Source organism: Leptonychotes weddellii, chromosome 2 (assembly GCF_054177405.1).
Source record: "Leptonychotes weddellii isolate Sample4059 chromosome 2, ASM5417740v2, whole genome shotgun sequence".
In the NCBI taxonomy this organism is placed as follows: domain Eukaryota; kingdom Metazoa; phylum Chordata; class Mammalia; order Carnivora; family Phocidae; genus Leptonychotes; species Leptonychotes weddellii.
This window is the reverse complement of record NC_138370.1, coordinates 32,228,004-32,244,069: the sequence shown is the minus strand read 5'-3', so window position 1 is coordinate 32,244,069 and position 16,066 is coordinate 32,228,004. Positions and strand designations below refer to the sequence as shown.

The window sequence follows — 16,066 nt, the reverse complement described above, 5'->3', positions numbered from 1 at the left end:
TCTTATACTGCAAGAGAATTTCTTAACGTTGATTTCCTTCCTCTGAATGTCTCATTGGTGATTATATTCAGTGCTTCTTCATTCCTGCTTATATAAATGGTTGATTGGTCCAGCACAGGAGAGGAAATCATCATTGTCAGGTCCCCCTTTTTATGCTGTATTGATTGGCTTTTCACCAGAATGGCAATCAACTAATTACTCTGTAAGTGCTTAAGTACTTTTCATGTCTTTATCAGCCATGTACACTGTAGTTCCAGTCTGAGTACGTTTACCTAAGAAAATATGCAAGCCATTTAGGTTGGACCTAGGAGGAAGGAATCTAAAGCAGATCCTAGTGAAAGGCATTTTTGAATTAAGTGTTTCACTGGAGATGGATTATTACAAGAATCTCCTGGAAAGTTTTAGAAATAGAAATTATTAGAGAAAATGTGTAAAGTATATGGAGAATCGGTATTGACTTTTTGCATTGGTGTTTTTGCTGTAATTGGCTTTGTAAGTTTATGAATTGTAGAGTTTAAGGAACAGTCTGCACCATCTGATAGAATGCTGCTGAATGATCTGTGCCTGCATCCATCTGTATCATGCACTAGGGGGCATTAAAGTCACGTAGTATCTTCAGATACATTATTTTTCAGTTTGGGAATATTTTCAGCGGTGAGTCCTCGTCCTTATTCTTCTTACATTAAGTGAATAACAGACGCCCTATATTCTATTTAATTTGAAAAGAACTGTCACAAATTGGTCTTTTCTGCCATACTTACACAAATAGGAAATTAGTCCATCGGCGGTGTCATCTTCAAGTGTAGAAGATAATGATCTACATAATCCCCCAATACTCCTTTCATGAATTTCCTTGCCCATGTGAGGAAGATACATCATTTACTGAATGATTATTATAATTTGTCATACTTACCCAGAGGATTATCATCTGTGATCCTCAGATTTGTGGAGTTTTGCTTATTTAAAAGGGCACCCAGAATGTGAGGGGAGTATGGTAGTTATTTCGAAGGTTATCTTCTTGCTGAGATAAGAATGTACTGGCCTTATGAAGATCACAGGATCATTAAGGTTTATAAAAGGAACAAATTTTCTGTGTTTTGGTCCCGTGTGATGAAAATCATGTCCTACTGTAACATAAACTTCTTCCATACTACCAAAGAATGAAAACAGCAGTATTTGAATTTTGATATATTAAATCCATACTAAAAATTTTTTATTCATATTATTTCAAAGTTTCATATTCCTTAGACCTTTTTTCTGTTCTGCTTTTGTATATATTATTATTCTTTTACGTTTTTATTTAAATTACAGTTAACATACACAGTATAATATTATGTAGTATTAGTCAAGTGTACAGTATAGTGTTTCAACACTTCTATACATCACATGGTGCTCATCAAACTTTTGTATATATTATAATATATAATTGCATGTATTGTATATTCACATATATATGTATATATTATATACATGTATATATTATAGTATACTAAAATATAACATACTAATGAAGTTGAAATTTAGTTATGTAATAATTTTAAGAAGTTTTAGGACAGGTCAGGTTTTCATTATAAGCAGATACAATATTTACTTATTATTTACTGACCCATCTTTATAGGTGTCAGTTTATTGCTATCCTCTTCTCTTGTAAAAATAATATTAAGGTCTTCAAACTGAAATTATTAAACTAAGGATAATATTAATAACATATGAGCCCTTTTTTTATGTGCAGACAATCAGGATGGCTGGGATGGCAAACAAGAAAGTGAGGAACGGCTTTTTGGGAGCCAGGAAATCATGACTGAGAAAGATATGGAATTATTTCGTGATATCCAAGAACAAGCACTGCAGGTAAAGTTGGATATTCAGATTGGACAAATAATTTGGTCATGGACAAGAAACAGGATCCTGGGTAAAGCAGTAACAGCAATTCATTTATCGGTCTGATCTGCTAATAGATGTGGTTTGTGTATATACATAGTCTGCTTGTTAACATATTCCTTTTAAATCCATTATGACTGCTTTGGTTTTGCAGATAAACAAGTTTCTTTTGGCTACCAGTATTTTTTTTTTAATAAAGATTTTATTTCTTTCTTTGAGAGAGAGAGAAAGCGCACGTGCCTGTGAGCACGAGCCGAGGGAGGGGCAGAGGTAGAGGGAGAAGCAGACTCCCCAGCCTAGCAGGGAGCCCGATGCGGGGCTTGGTCCCAGGATCCTGGGATCATGAACTGAGCCGAAGTCAGACGCTTAACTGACTGAGTCATGCAGGTACCCCTTGACTACCAGTATTAAATGAGTTTGGTTTATTTATTTTCTGTCAATGAATGAAGAAGAGTTTGGGATTTGACCAACCAAAAAACAAAAACCAAGCTTTTTTCAAGTGATAAAACACTCATATTCATTACTGCTAGAAATATTTATTAAATGCTTTTGCCTTAATCCTTTGGGACATGTAGCAAGATATAAATGTATAGACAGAGAACCTACTTTTTTTTTTTTTTTTTTTTTTTTTTAATTTATTTATTGAGAGAGAGAGAGAATGATAGAGAGCATGAGAGGGAGGAGGGTCAGAGGGAGAAGCAGACTCCCCGCTGAGCAGGGAGCCCGACGCGGGACTCGATCCCGGGACTCCAGGATCATGACCTGAGCCGAAGGCAGTTGCTTAACCAACTGAGCCACCCAGGCGCCCCAGACAGAGAACCTACTTATGCTTCAGATGCTAAAGATGCCCAAGTGAATGATAGGATTCCTTCTCTCAAGTATAGTCTAGGAGAGACTTGTAAATAAATAATTTCATTCATGTGGAAGGTTTAATTGTAGGGTACATAATGTTTTGGGAGGATAGCATCTACCTGTGCCTGGGGAGGTCAGAGGAGGATTCATTTAGGGAAAATACTATATGAGCTGGTCTTAAAGAATATGTACGAGTTTATCAGGATGACAAGCAATGGGTTCCCATATAATCAGAAGGAAAAGAAGCGCAAAGACTTGAAAATGGGGGAAAACATGCTTAATTGTGGGAATAAATTTTCACATAGGATAAAGAATATTAGGTATAGATAACAATAAGAGATGAGATTGGAAAAGCGCAAGGGCTAGATCATAAAGGCTCTTCTAGATTATGTTAATTTATCCTGTGTCTTTTCTTTCTTTGCCACCAACTCACTATTGGCCAAGTTGAGTTCTCTCTCTTGTCTTGAAAGTAAGAGTTTATAAGGCTGATGCTGGGGATTCCTGTTGTATAGGTGACACTCTTTGGATTAAGAAACCCATTTGTGAATAGATTGTTTGTGTAGGTCATTATGCGAGTATTTTTGAAAAATAAAAACAGTATAAATAGCAAACATTTGCTGAGCATTCTGCCATCTTATGATTTAACAAAGTATTGGCTTTGAGTCACCTAGATCTTGGTTCAATTTGTGGTTTGTCATTTACTGACTTCTACTTTGGGCAGGTTGTTTAACCACTGAAGGCACATTTCTTTTCCTACCAATAAGAAAAACAAATTGTTATAGATACTATAGTAGAAATTTACATGGAGTTCAGTGGAAATTCAAAGGAGGAGGTGGTTCCTTTTTTGAGGAACTTTTTTTCTGAGTTGCAGACATAATGGTAATGTCCTTTTATTCCTACTCATCTGTGCATATTTCCTAAAAATAAGGATGTTCTTGCACATGATCATAGTATGATCATCAAATCGGGAATTTAACGCAGATAAAGTATATTATCCAATCTGAAGATTTTATTCAAATTTTATCAGTTGTACCACTAATGTTCTTTTATAGCAAAAGGAAAAAACAACTTGCCCTGGGTTGTTACCCAGTTTAGGATCATGTGTTTCATTTAATGGTCATGTCTCCTTAGTTTCCTTTAATGTAGAACAATTCTTCAGTCTTTATCTTCCATGATTTTGACATTTCTGAAGTGCATAGGTCGATGTTAACTCTGAACACTTCGTTAAGGTGGAATTTCTTCTCTGTAAATTATTTTCCTTCTCTAAGTATCTTCTGGCAATACACTTTGAAACCATGTAAATATCCTGTTTCTCATCAAACTTTTACCCACTGGATTTAGCATCCAGTGGTGATTCTTGCCTGAAACTATTACTTTGTTGGTTGCTAAACAGATGATTCTCTAATTCCATTATTTCTTTATGAAGTTTATTAATTGGCATTCTACTGTAAGGAAGAGGCTTTTTTTCTTCCTGTTTATCTATTCATTCCATTTAGACTCGAAGATTCTTATTTTATGAATTATAATTTGTTGCTATCGATATTTATTTTGATGCTTACATTGTTCCAGATTTGGGCAGGGGAGCCTCTTCAAGCCAGCTGCTGTGTCCTTTTGACATGTCTCCCTGTCTTTTTTTTTTTTTTTTTTTTTTTAACTCTGTCCAGTTTATTCAGCTCTTTTTTAAAATTAGGTGTAATTGACATATAACATTCTGTTAGTTTCAGGTGTTGTACAACATAATGATTTGATATTTGTATATATCATCATTACTTTTGACCACAGTGATATGTTCTCGGCTCTTACTGTTCTAGCTGTAGATTCAGCCATTTCTCTAAGAATCCTTGGTTTCTTTTAGTGGAAAGTGGGAGTAAATGGCAGTTTTGTCTTTTTACTTGCTCAGGTCCAAAGAGGTATCTTGATTTTCTCTCTCTCTCTCTCTGTTTCATACTCCATATTTAATCCATCAGCAAATCCTAGTGGTTCCACTTTCAAAATATATCCAGAATATGACTACTTCTATCTATTTCTACCTTTACTACCTTATTCTAAGCCACCATTATCTCTTGATAAGGCTGTTGTAATATCCCTAGACTAATCTTCTTGCTTCTACTTTTGTCCCTCACCCCAATATCCAGTCTGTATTCTTTATACAGGGGCCAGAGTAAATATTTTCAAACTTAAGATCATACCACTCCTCTGCACAGAAAACCTTTAATGTCTTTCAGTCTTGTTTAGAATTTTTAGTATATGTGCTGCTGAAGCAAGCACTTGCCTAGAATTTTTAACAAAGTTTTTATCCTTATCTTTAAGACCCAGTAGCATCTCATGGCTGCCTTTTTCTTTGGCTACTCCCCTTGTTCTGGCCCTTGTTCATTTGACTCCAGCCACAGGACTCCTCTTTCTCAGACAACCAAGCACCCTCCTGCCTTGGAGCCTTTGTACTTACTCCTCCCTCTGTCTGGATTGCTCTTCCTTTTTTCTAAATGTCTGGTTGGCAGGAGTTGGAATAGTAGCGGTGTGAGGAGAAAGATTGACTAGAAAGTGTTAAAAGGGATGCTGAGCCTTGCTGAGGCCCAGTGGAGACACTATAAATTTGTATCAACAGTAATCTAGCTAACTGTGTGTTTCTTCCAGCATTTTATTAAACTTGTGATTGTCCATGTGTGTATCTGGCACCAAGGAACTAAAGAGCTAGATTTTTGAATTCTTATTTGTGCTTATTTTCATTGGCAGTGAACTAAAATTCTTACGATGGTGTTATTTCTCCATGAGGTTCTTTGATTTAGTATTCATGTGCCTGGCATGATATGAGAGCTGTAGGGTGAACAAAAAGACATACTCTACATTTTTTTTTTTGGACATAAACTCAACTTTCATGAAGCTTTCAGTTTCATGAGCGAGACAATAAAACAACAGTCGTATACATAAATAGTCATATAAATAAATCTTTAATTACAAACTGATAGGTAATAGGAAGAAAATAAGAATGCAGCAAGAGATTATAACAGGGGCTTCCTGATCTAGATTGCTGGAGGTTGGGATTCCTCTTCTAGGGAAGTAATAATTTACAGAGACCTAAAAGATGAGTAGAAGGTCAGTAAGTCAAAGAGCTAGAGAGAAGAATTTTCCAGCCTGTGTAAATGTTTTGAGGCATATAAGAACTTCGTAAATTTGAGGAACTGTAAGAAGACCAGTGTAACTTGAGTACAGTGAATAAAAGAGTCACACAAGATGAGGCTGGAGAGATAGGCTGAGGACATTAGTTAGGATTTGGGTTTTTATTGTAATTGTAGTAGGAAACCATTGAGTGATTTTTAGCAAGGAAATAGCAGGATCAGATTTGCATTGAAAAATTTTTTTTTTCTGGCCACTATATGAAGAATGGATTAGAATTAGGCAAGAGTGGAATACAGAAACGCTATTTAGAGGCTTTTTCAGTGATAAAGAAGACAGTAGCTTAGACTAGAGAGGTGGCAGTGGAAATGGGAGAGAAGTGGATGGATTTAGAATATATTCTAGAGATGGAATCAGCAGAACTTGGTGATAGATTTGATGTGTTGTTTGAAGGAGCAAGAGGACACCGGGGTTGACTCCCAGGTTCTCTGACTTCATGAAATAGAGAAAGTGGATTGAAGCCAATTGGGAAAAAGTTACCATTGCTTAGATTATATGATGTTTTGAAAACATTTACAAAGATAATACATGAAGTAATTTTTGAGAGACTAGATCTGGCTTAGTAGAAGCTCGTTCAAAGTTTGTTTCAGAAACATTGCAGGAAGATTACAGGGTCTTAGGTGATCTCACAGCTGCACCAGTAAAAGATAAGTGATAATGGAATTAATTTTTGAATTCATCCAACCGACAACCTATCATTTATTGCATGCCATCTTGGTTCTAGGAACTGTGCTCGGTCTAGAGGCTATGAGTAAGGTACAGTTTTTATTCTCATAGAGCTTACCATCTTAAGAAATACGCCCAGAAAAGCAAATCCAACATTTGCTCATAGCGATTTTATTGAGTAATGAAGTTTTGTATGGTGCATTATCTAATTGAATCAAGAATTATTGAAATGTTTATAAAAAAGGACCATCTATTAATTGGTTTTGATTTTTTTTTTTAATTTCAGGAGAAGTAAGAATATCATTTATCTGGTACTATGTTTCTTCATTAGCTATACAATGAATACATTCACTAAAAAAGAGCCACCTCTGAAAAGAAAAAAGTATGAGAAATTAGTAGTATAGGCTTTTGTTTTGGAATTTTTTTTTTCAACAGTAACCTTATGGGCTTGGAGGAAATGATTTTTCTTTAAAATTCCATCACCAGAAAGAAGCATTTGTATTCAGCTCATCCCATTAGAACATAATAGCCTTTTTGGAATATATACAATGATTTTTACATAAGATATCACCAAATAGCACATTATATTTCCATACTAATTTTAATGCTTTCTAATTTTGAAGAATTTGATTGCCTTTTTTTTTTTTTTTTTTGGTATGGCTGTAGAAAGTTAACAGAGCATTTTTTGAAATCTGGGCTGTTAAAATAATCGTTTTCTTTGCATAAAGAATTAGACAGTTATTAGAAATGGAATAAATTAGATTCAGCAACTCTCCTAATCCTGTGAGGTAAGGATTGTTTTTACCATTTTACATATAAGGAAACCAAGACTTTTAGTTGAGTGACTTTCCTGAAGTTATATAACTAGTAATGGCAGAAGTGGAGTTTGAACTCAGGCCTATGTGGCTTCACATCTTCTGCCCTTAATCACAATAGCATCCTGCATTACGCTGTTAAAATAAAAAAAAAAAAGTTATAGAGGCATCAAATCATAAGGCATGTACTAAATCCAAGTAGGGAAAGGTACATAGAAGATAAACAGCAAATAGTGACATAAGAATAGGAATTAATGTAAGTCATTGCTATATTAAATGATACAGATTGTTCCATATGGTTAGAGTGTACTAAGATTAGTAAGAGTTGGTATGATTGGAGATGATTACAGAAGAAGCAGACTTCAAGGATGATTCAGATTTAGGTATAATGGAGAGAATGAGGGCTTACCAGGTAGGATAAACAATATTAAGTTGAGCTTTCAGGAATAAATGACAACTATAAATATGAGAGACATTGTGATTATTGGTCCATCAGATCAGCACATACTTGAGGGCCTAATATTGCATTGTGGAGATGATGTAGAAAACACAGTAGTTGCTCATAAAGGTGTCAGATAGTCCTTGCTTTGCATGGTACTGTGTTAATGGAAACATGTGCCGAGTAGAATCGTGTCCATTCTTTATACATTTCTCTGGTGACTGAGGTTTGATCTCAGTTTAGATATTCATAAGTTTGAGTTAACATGGCACCATATAAAGCAAGAACTGCTTGTATTTAGTTTGATAGATAAAACAGAGTGAATTTTTGTTGGGCAATGGTAAGAAATATATTGAATAACTAGTATAGAGCTGAATTTTGGAGGGCTAGTAGTGGGGGGGTCACCTGGGTGGCTCAGTTGGTTAAGCATCTGCCTCTTGATTTTAGCTCAGGTCATGATCTCAAGGTTGTGAGATTGAGCCCCACATCAGGCTCTGAGCTGGGTGTGGAGCCTGTTTAAGATGCTCTCTCCCTTTCCATACCAGACGGCCTTCTCTCTCTCTTTAAAAAAAAAAAAAAAGCTAGCAAGAGGACATTAGTCTTGGCATGCCAGGATTTAAAGGTATACCCGTGACTGCTTTTTTGTTGTTGGAATGATTTCTCTTTGGTACTGGTGAAATTAGAGATGGGGAGTGGGAGCTTGCTTTAGTGTCTTAGGCGTTTGCCCATTAATTACAAGTCGTATATTAAAGGCTAGTTAAATGTATTTTGAGTTCATTCCTTTGACAGTTTAGCACAATTTTATTATTTATTAAGATAGTGGTTAAGAGGGCGCCTGGGTGGCTCAGTCGTTAAGCGTCTGCCTTCGGCTCAGGTCATGATCCCAGGGTCCTGGGATCGAGTCCCACATCGGGCTCCCTGCTCGGCAGGAGGCCTGCTTCTTGCTCTTCCACTCCCCCTGCTTCTGTTCCTGCTCTCGCTATCTCTCTCTCTCTCTCTCTGTCAAATAAATAAATAAATAAATCTTTAAAAAAAAAAAAAAGATAGTGGTTAAGAGCCTACGTATTAGAAACAGCCTGCACAGGTCCAAATCCTACCTCTGCTGAGTGATCTTACTTAATAGATTTGTTGAAAGGATTGAATGAGTTGATATTTGCAAAGTGCTTAGTGTATCATTCATATAATGAGCACTAGATAAATGTGAGTTTCTGCTAGTTGGTGCTAGGTGCTAGAAATTCTTAGATAAATAGAAAATGTGTCCCTGTTCTCCAGTTGAAGAGACATTTATAAACAAAGCTATGTGGTTAGTAATAGATACCCTTTTACTGTGTGCCAGGTACTACATACAGCATTATATATAAGTTTTTTTCATTTAGTACAACCTTGTTACTTGTTCCTGTTTTACAGATGAAGAAATGAAGCCTTAGAAAGATGTCTTACCTAGAGTCATATAGTTGTTAGTATCAGAACCAATATTTGAACCCATGCAGTCTGACTCCAGATCCTTAACTCTTAATCTAGTTCATGGTATCATGCTGCCATAGAGATATACATAAGATGAAATGAGAATGAACAGGAAGGTATCTGTCTAGGGATGTTAGGGGAGTCTTCATAGAAGAGGTGATATTTGAGCAGGCTGTTGAGGGAATGAGTAAGACTTTACTATTGGGCAAGAGGAGGAAGGCATTTCAAAAAGAACAGTTTGGGTTTGAGAAAGCTTATTGAACCCTTGGAGTTGCGTGCAATTTGTTTGGCTGGAGTTCAAGTGAGAGATGAGATTGAAATGGTAAGTATGGACCAGATCACACAGGTCCCATGGTTCATGTTAAGAGTTTGTACTTTATTTTTTAGTTACAGGAGTTCTTTCAAGTAGTTAAATAGTTCTTGAGGAGCTATTGAAGACTTTAAAAAGAGTGACATAATTGTATTTATGTTTAGAAACTCAGCTTTGGTGATACAGTGAGCATTGGATTGAATAAGACATGAACAAGGACATCTACCAATCCAGTGATTACAGTAATCAGAATGAAAAGTGACTAGGACCCAAATGAAGGTAGAGGAGATCCAGTAGGCAGAGATTTTGAGAAAGATTTAGGATAGAATGGGAAAGATGGGATGTTGGGAGTTGGGGTTGAAGGAGAGGGCAGAACCAGATAAATCTCCCAGTGTTTGTTTTGAGTGGGTGATACTAAATGTGGAAAGAGGAGCTTTTTTGATAGAAGAAGAGACCTTGCTTACATAAATTGGGGGCTTATATGAAATCTAAAATGGGGGACTTCTGTAGACTGTTGTATATATGGATATGCAGATCAGGAGGGTTTTAGGTAGGAGATATGCCGGGTTATCAGCACACAAGTGATAGATGAAACTACGTAGGTAGTAGCTGAGGTTGTTATCATAGATAACATTTAACAATAAATATTACTGAGTACAGGTTACCATCTGCCAGGTGCTGGAGATACAGCAGTGAACAAAACAGATTTTTTTTTTAATCCTCATTAGGAGCTTACAGTTGGGTTGGGGCTAGGTTAAATAAATAGTATACCATGTGGTAGTGTTATGGAGAAAAAACAAGGGAGGGAGAGAGAATTCAGAGGCAAAGGGTGGATTTGTGCAGTTTTAAATTGTTGGGTTAGGGACTGCCTGACATTTAACAGAAACCTGAAGGAGGTAAGAGAATGAACCATGTGAGTATCAGGGGGAATAACATTCCAGACAGGGGAACAGAAATGCAAAGGCCCTGAATTGAGATTTGTATTTGGCATGGTCAAGGAAACACAAAGAAGGCCAGTGTGGCTGGAACCGAGTAAGTACGAGGTAGAATAGAAATTAGGTGATGAGAGGACAGAAAGGTATTGGGAGGTCAGATATGATAGGGTTTTCTAGGTCGTTATAAGGACTATGGCTTTTACTCTGAGTGAGATACCAACCCTTGGAGGATTTTGAGTAGAAGAGTAACTTAAGTTTGAACAGGATTACTCTGGTTTCTATGTAGATTGAGGCGGAAATACAAAAACAAGGGAACTTAGGAGGCTATTAGAATTATTCAAGTAGGAGATACAGGGGTTTGGAACATAGTGTTAGAGGTAGAATTGGAATTCTGATTATGTTTTGAAGGTTTTGAATTATGTTTTGAAGACCATTAGGATATGCTGATGGTTATGGAATCATAAGGAATTATGGAGGAGCAGATTTGAGGAAAAAAAGGTCAGGAGTTTGATTTTGAACACATTGAATTTAAGATTCCTATAAGGCATTCAGGAGAGAAGATATCAAGTAGACAGTGGGATATGTGTGTCTGGAGTTCAAAGCGTAGGTCTGGGCCAAAAATTTAAATGTAGAACTTGTCAGTAAGTTGGTCGTACTAAAAGGAAGGAGACTAGATGAGGTCACCAAAGGAAAGGGCAGAGCTCTGAGCTCAGAGTCCTGAGGTACTCCAACTTTTAGAAATTGGCGAAAGGGGCGCCTGGGTGGCTCAGATGGTTAAGCATCTGCCTTCGGCTCAGGTCATGATCCCAGGGTCCTGGGATCGAGTCCTGCATCGGGCTCCCTGCTCCGTGGGAGCCTGCTTCTCCCTCTGCTTCTCTCTCTGTCTCTCATGAATAAATAAATAAAATCTTAAAAAAAAAAAAGAAATTGGAGAAAGAAGGAATGGCCAGTGGAAGAGGAAAATCTTGGAGATACTGGTTCCTTACAAACAAAGTGAGAAAAAACTATTTCAAGAAAGAAGGAATGGAAAATTCTGTGGATACATCAAGTAAATTGAAGACTGAAAATTGAACATCAGATTTAGTAACATGGGAGTGAACTTGAGAAGCAGTTTCCATGAGGGAAGGGGAAGGTGATTGGAGCTCGTTCAAAAAGAAATGGAAGAAGAGAAATTGGTTATAGAAGTAATATGGGGCTACTCTTTTGTTGTAGTTTGCAATGAAGGGGAACAGAGAAAGAGAATAGTTGGTTGAAGATGTGAAGGCAAAAGAATATACCCATTTTTTTAAATATGGAAGAAATAACAGTTGTTTATATGCTGATAGAAATGATCTAGTGAAGAGAAACCTGATGATGCAAAAAAGGGAAGGGAAAATTGTCCAATATGCAAGTAGAGGCACTTACTTTATATGGGAGCACAGACAGTTGAGCTGTAGTATTAAGGAACGATGGGCTTTGTGGGCACAGAAGGTAGACATGCAGATGTGGCTTTGGAAAGCTGTGGAAGTTCTCTTTTGACTGCTTCTTAGTTTCCTAGTGTAGTAGGAAGCAAAGGCATTGATTGAAAGTGAAGATGCGCTAAGAGGTGTTGGAGGCTTGAGGCGATAGGAAAAAGTATGAAGTAATTTTTAAGGAAAATGGGAGAGTGAATAGAGTTAGAGAAGCATCAAAGGGCCCATTTGAGGTTAGTTAAGAATTATAAATTGAGAACAGTCAGTGTGATTCTGTGTTTTTCTCTAACCATATTCAGATGTTGGATTATGTGGAGATGTGAATTTAACCAGAGTTGGGATTTTATTGTTGCATCGGGAGAAAAGCAGGGAAGATAAGGATATATGCAAAGATGAAGTTCAGTAAAAGACCTTGGAATCTAAGGACGGCATACAGAGAGTGAAAAACTGGTAGAGTCATTGGATTAGAGAGGTCTTACGGAGAGAAAGGATAATAGGGCTGAAGATAAAATCCTAGACTTTATCAGTATATAATGGTAAAACAAGGGAAGTATCTGAGTGTAGAGGAACAAAAAAGGCATTGGGGAAGAAAGAGACAGGAAGTAGTCTGTAATCACATCTACAATTCTGAGATCCAGCTTCCTGAAAACTTAACAAAAAATTACTGTGGTAAAATAAAAATAACATAAAGTTTACCATCTTAACTATTTTTAAGAATACAGTCTAGTGGCACGAAGTATGTGTATACACAGTGTGCAGCCATCACCACCATCCATCTCCAGAATTTTTTTGTCTTCCCAAACTGAAACTCTGTACCCATTATACCATAATTTCCCTTTTCTCCTTCCCCTAGCCCCTGGCAATCACTATTCTACTTTTTGTCTTTGAATTTAACTCCTATAGGTAGGCCTCAGTGGAATCATAAAATATTTGCCCTTTTGTGTCTGGCTCACTTTACTTAGCATAATTTCTTTAAGGTTCATCCATGTTTATTCAGAATTCCCTTACCGGAATTTATATGTATATTTATCACTTGGTATAATACCATGAATGTTTTATCCATTCATCTGATGGACACTTAAGTTGCTTTTACCTTCTGGCTATTGTGAATAATGCTGCTATGAAAATGGGTGGGCAAATACCTGTTTTGAGTCTCTGCTTTCAATTCTTTTATATATTACTGGTTCATATGAAAATTCTGTTTTTTTGAGGAACTGCCAAACTGTTTTCCACAGTGCCTGCACCATTTTACGTTTTCACCAGCACTGCTCAAGGATTCCAGTTTTTGCACATCCTCTCCAATGCTTGTTATTCTCTGTTTTTTGATAGTATCCATCCTAATAGGTGTGAAGTGATATAGCTCATTGTGGTCTGCATTTGCATTTCCGTAATGATTAGTGATTTCTTTTCATGTGCTTATTGACCATCTGTATATCTTCTTTGGAGAATGAAAAAAATATATAACTCATTTTACAGTAAGATCTCACTTACTAAACAGAATTGTTGGCAAAACATGGTATGAACTCACATGAGACCATACATATTCTTTACTTATCCCATTTAATATGAATATTCATATGCTCTGCTAAAGAAATATTAGTGTATCTGATTATGGAGTGTTGCCCCAAATCCTGCCGGGGCTGTTGATTTCAGATACATAGGTAATACTTCGCTAAAATCGAAAAATTCAAGATTGCAAAGCACATTCTGTGTGAAGGGTTTCAGCTAAGAGTCTGTGAACTGGTAGCTTCACTTCTTTGGAAAACTAAGCTCCAGTTCAAAAAAAACTTATAACTTTTGGAATTCAAAACATTAATTAATTAATCAAGGGCAGTGCGTGCTTTGTATCTCAGCCCTCTCATTTTGTTCTTTTCTATCTTTATTCTTCATTGTTGATGTTCCTTTCCTGAAGTTTTTTGCCTCCTAACTTCTCTGAGCCTTTTTTCCCATCTATGAAGTAGGCAAATTCTTTTCTACTTTGAGGAACCAACTGTGGGGATTAAATGAGATAACAGTCTGGCACAGTATTGGCTCCACAAATGCTGATTCTTTTTATTCTTTAAGTTCATGCTCCCTTCATTTTGGAGTATGTGAACTCATTCTCACGTATCTCTTTCATCATGCAACTTCTAATCCCTAATGAACAGAATTATTTTTTATTAGAGTGTTTCTATAGGAAAATGTTCAAATAGCAGAAAGACCTCTCTTTCCCTACACTTCACATTCTCATACTTAATAATAAGGGTACACTCCCGCCCTCCACTCCCACTTCAAAATGCCGTTCTTCCATGGGGAATGGAAAGGGAAGGTTGAGGGGGAGCTATCTGATGGAAGGCAAGAGGAAGGGAGCGGAACTGTGTATCAGTTGTAGATCAATTGTAATTTTCATGTTTGAACCAGATCTGGACTTGGAGGGTACTGCAAGAGTTGCTTCTGTGTATTGGAAATTAGAATTAGAGTCATTTGGTGGAGGTGGAGTATTTGCAGAAGAGTAATAATCTTTTCTCATAAACTGCTAATAATAAAAGTTCTATTATCTAGAATAGGCATATTTAAAGTTACCTTTTGGTTTAGTGCCCCCCACCCTTTCTTAGATTGAAAGGTCCATTCTGATTTGGAATATATGTCATCTTTTCAAGATGTTGGCATATTCAAATGAAAAGGAGGCACAAAGTGGCAGAATTCTAGTTAAAAAAAAATTTTGGTGCTTTTTTTTCAAGATTTTATTTATTTGAGAGAGAGAGAAAACAAGCAGGGCGAGGGGGAAGGAGAGGGCCAGAGGGAGAGGGAGAAGCAGGCTTCCCGCTGAGCTGGGAGCCCGACATGGGGGACCCTGGGATCATGACCTAAGCTGAAGGCAGCTGCTTAACAACTGAGCCACCCAGGCGGCCCTACGTTCTTGATTATATTAGATAGCTGCTGCTTTAGAAAGCTGCATGTTTAATGAGAGAGTATTTTGGCTGAAATTTAAAAATAAAACCTAGCAAAACTAACCTTGTCATTCAGATTTTTAAAGAAAATTTCATTTATTTATTTGAGACAGATAGCGAGAGCGCACTTGTGAGTGCACAAGTGGGGGGCTGAGGGGACTGCAGAGGAGAAGCAGACTCCCTGTGAAGCAAGGAGCTTGCCGTTGGTGGGGGGCTGGATCCCAGGACCTTGAGATCACCACCTGAGCCGAACGCAGATGCTTAACTGACTGAGCCACCCTGGTGCCTTTCATTTCAGATTTGACAGTTTGATTTTGGGAAGGACTGAGTTAATGAGTGGTTTGTATGCAGCTGTTGCTTCCTCACTGCAGAGAGCCTTTGTTAACTTGTAAACCATAGTAAACGGAAGTACACAGGCTCTTGAGGCTTTCATAAGGGAGTTGGAGATGGTGGTGGAGGACAGAGGTGGATGAGCGCATGTGCCAGCCATTTCACAGTGCAGAAAGGTGAGGATAGGTAAAGGCGGTGGGGAAGTCTGCTGTGAATCTAGTTTTACACAGACTCTCTGAGTTGCGGTGATGTGCAAACAGTTATACTGGAACTGGCTATCCACTTTTACATCGGGCATCCGCCTAGAAGAGCCACGGGCAGCTGATGGGAAAGCTCTCAAAGGACAGGCAGTGCCTCAGCAGGTGCATCTTTTCAACCTCTGTGCTTTGTATTTGATCCTTGGCTCAGAAGTTGTTTTCTGATATTTTGTTATTCTGATACTTTCTATACTATTGTTCTTGTTATTTTGAGCTGTGAAGACAGGTTAAAAGATGCTACTTTATGAATTAGAATACTTGATTCTGGAATGTAGTTTAAAAAATAGTGTTTTTAAAGCCTTTTTACAAGTTTTATTTTGGTTTTGAGAAATGAAAAAATCTTATTTTAATCCTGTCTTGTGTGTCTGTTTTTTTTAATTATTATGTTAATCACCATACATTACATCATTAGTTTTAGATGTAGTGTTCCATGATTCATTGTTTGTGCATAACACCCAGTGCTCCATGCAGAACGTGCCCTCTTTAATACCCATCACCAGGCTAACCCATCCCCCCACCCCCCTCCCCTCTAGAACCCTCAGTTTGTTTCTCAGAGTCCATA

The 16,066-nt window shown here is 37.3% G+C and overlaps 1 protein-coding gene across 4 annotated transcripts in view; it reads left to right on the top strand.

Moving 5' to 3' along the window:
- The window catches only part of KAT6A (lysine acetyltransferase 6A), a 115,513-nt gene that overhangs the window by 71,924 nt on the left and 27,523 nt on the right, over positions 1-16,066 (top strand). For all 4 annotated transcript variants that reach the window (XM_081809488.1, XM_081809477.1, XM_081809482.1 and 1 more), the window contains exon 8: positions 1,733-1,851. In XM_081809488.1, coding sequence (XP_081665614.1) covers positions 1,733-1,851 — 119 coding nt within the window. The remainder of the gene's footprint in view (positions 1-1,732; positions 1,852-16,066) is intronic.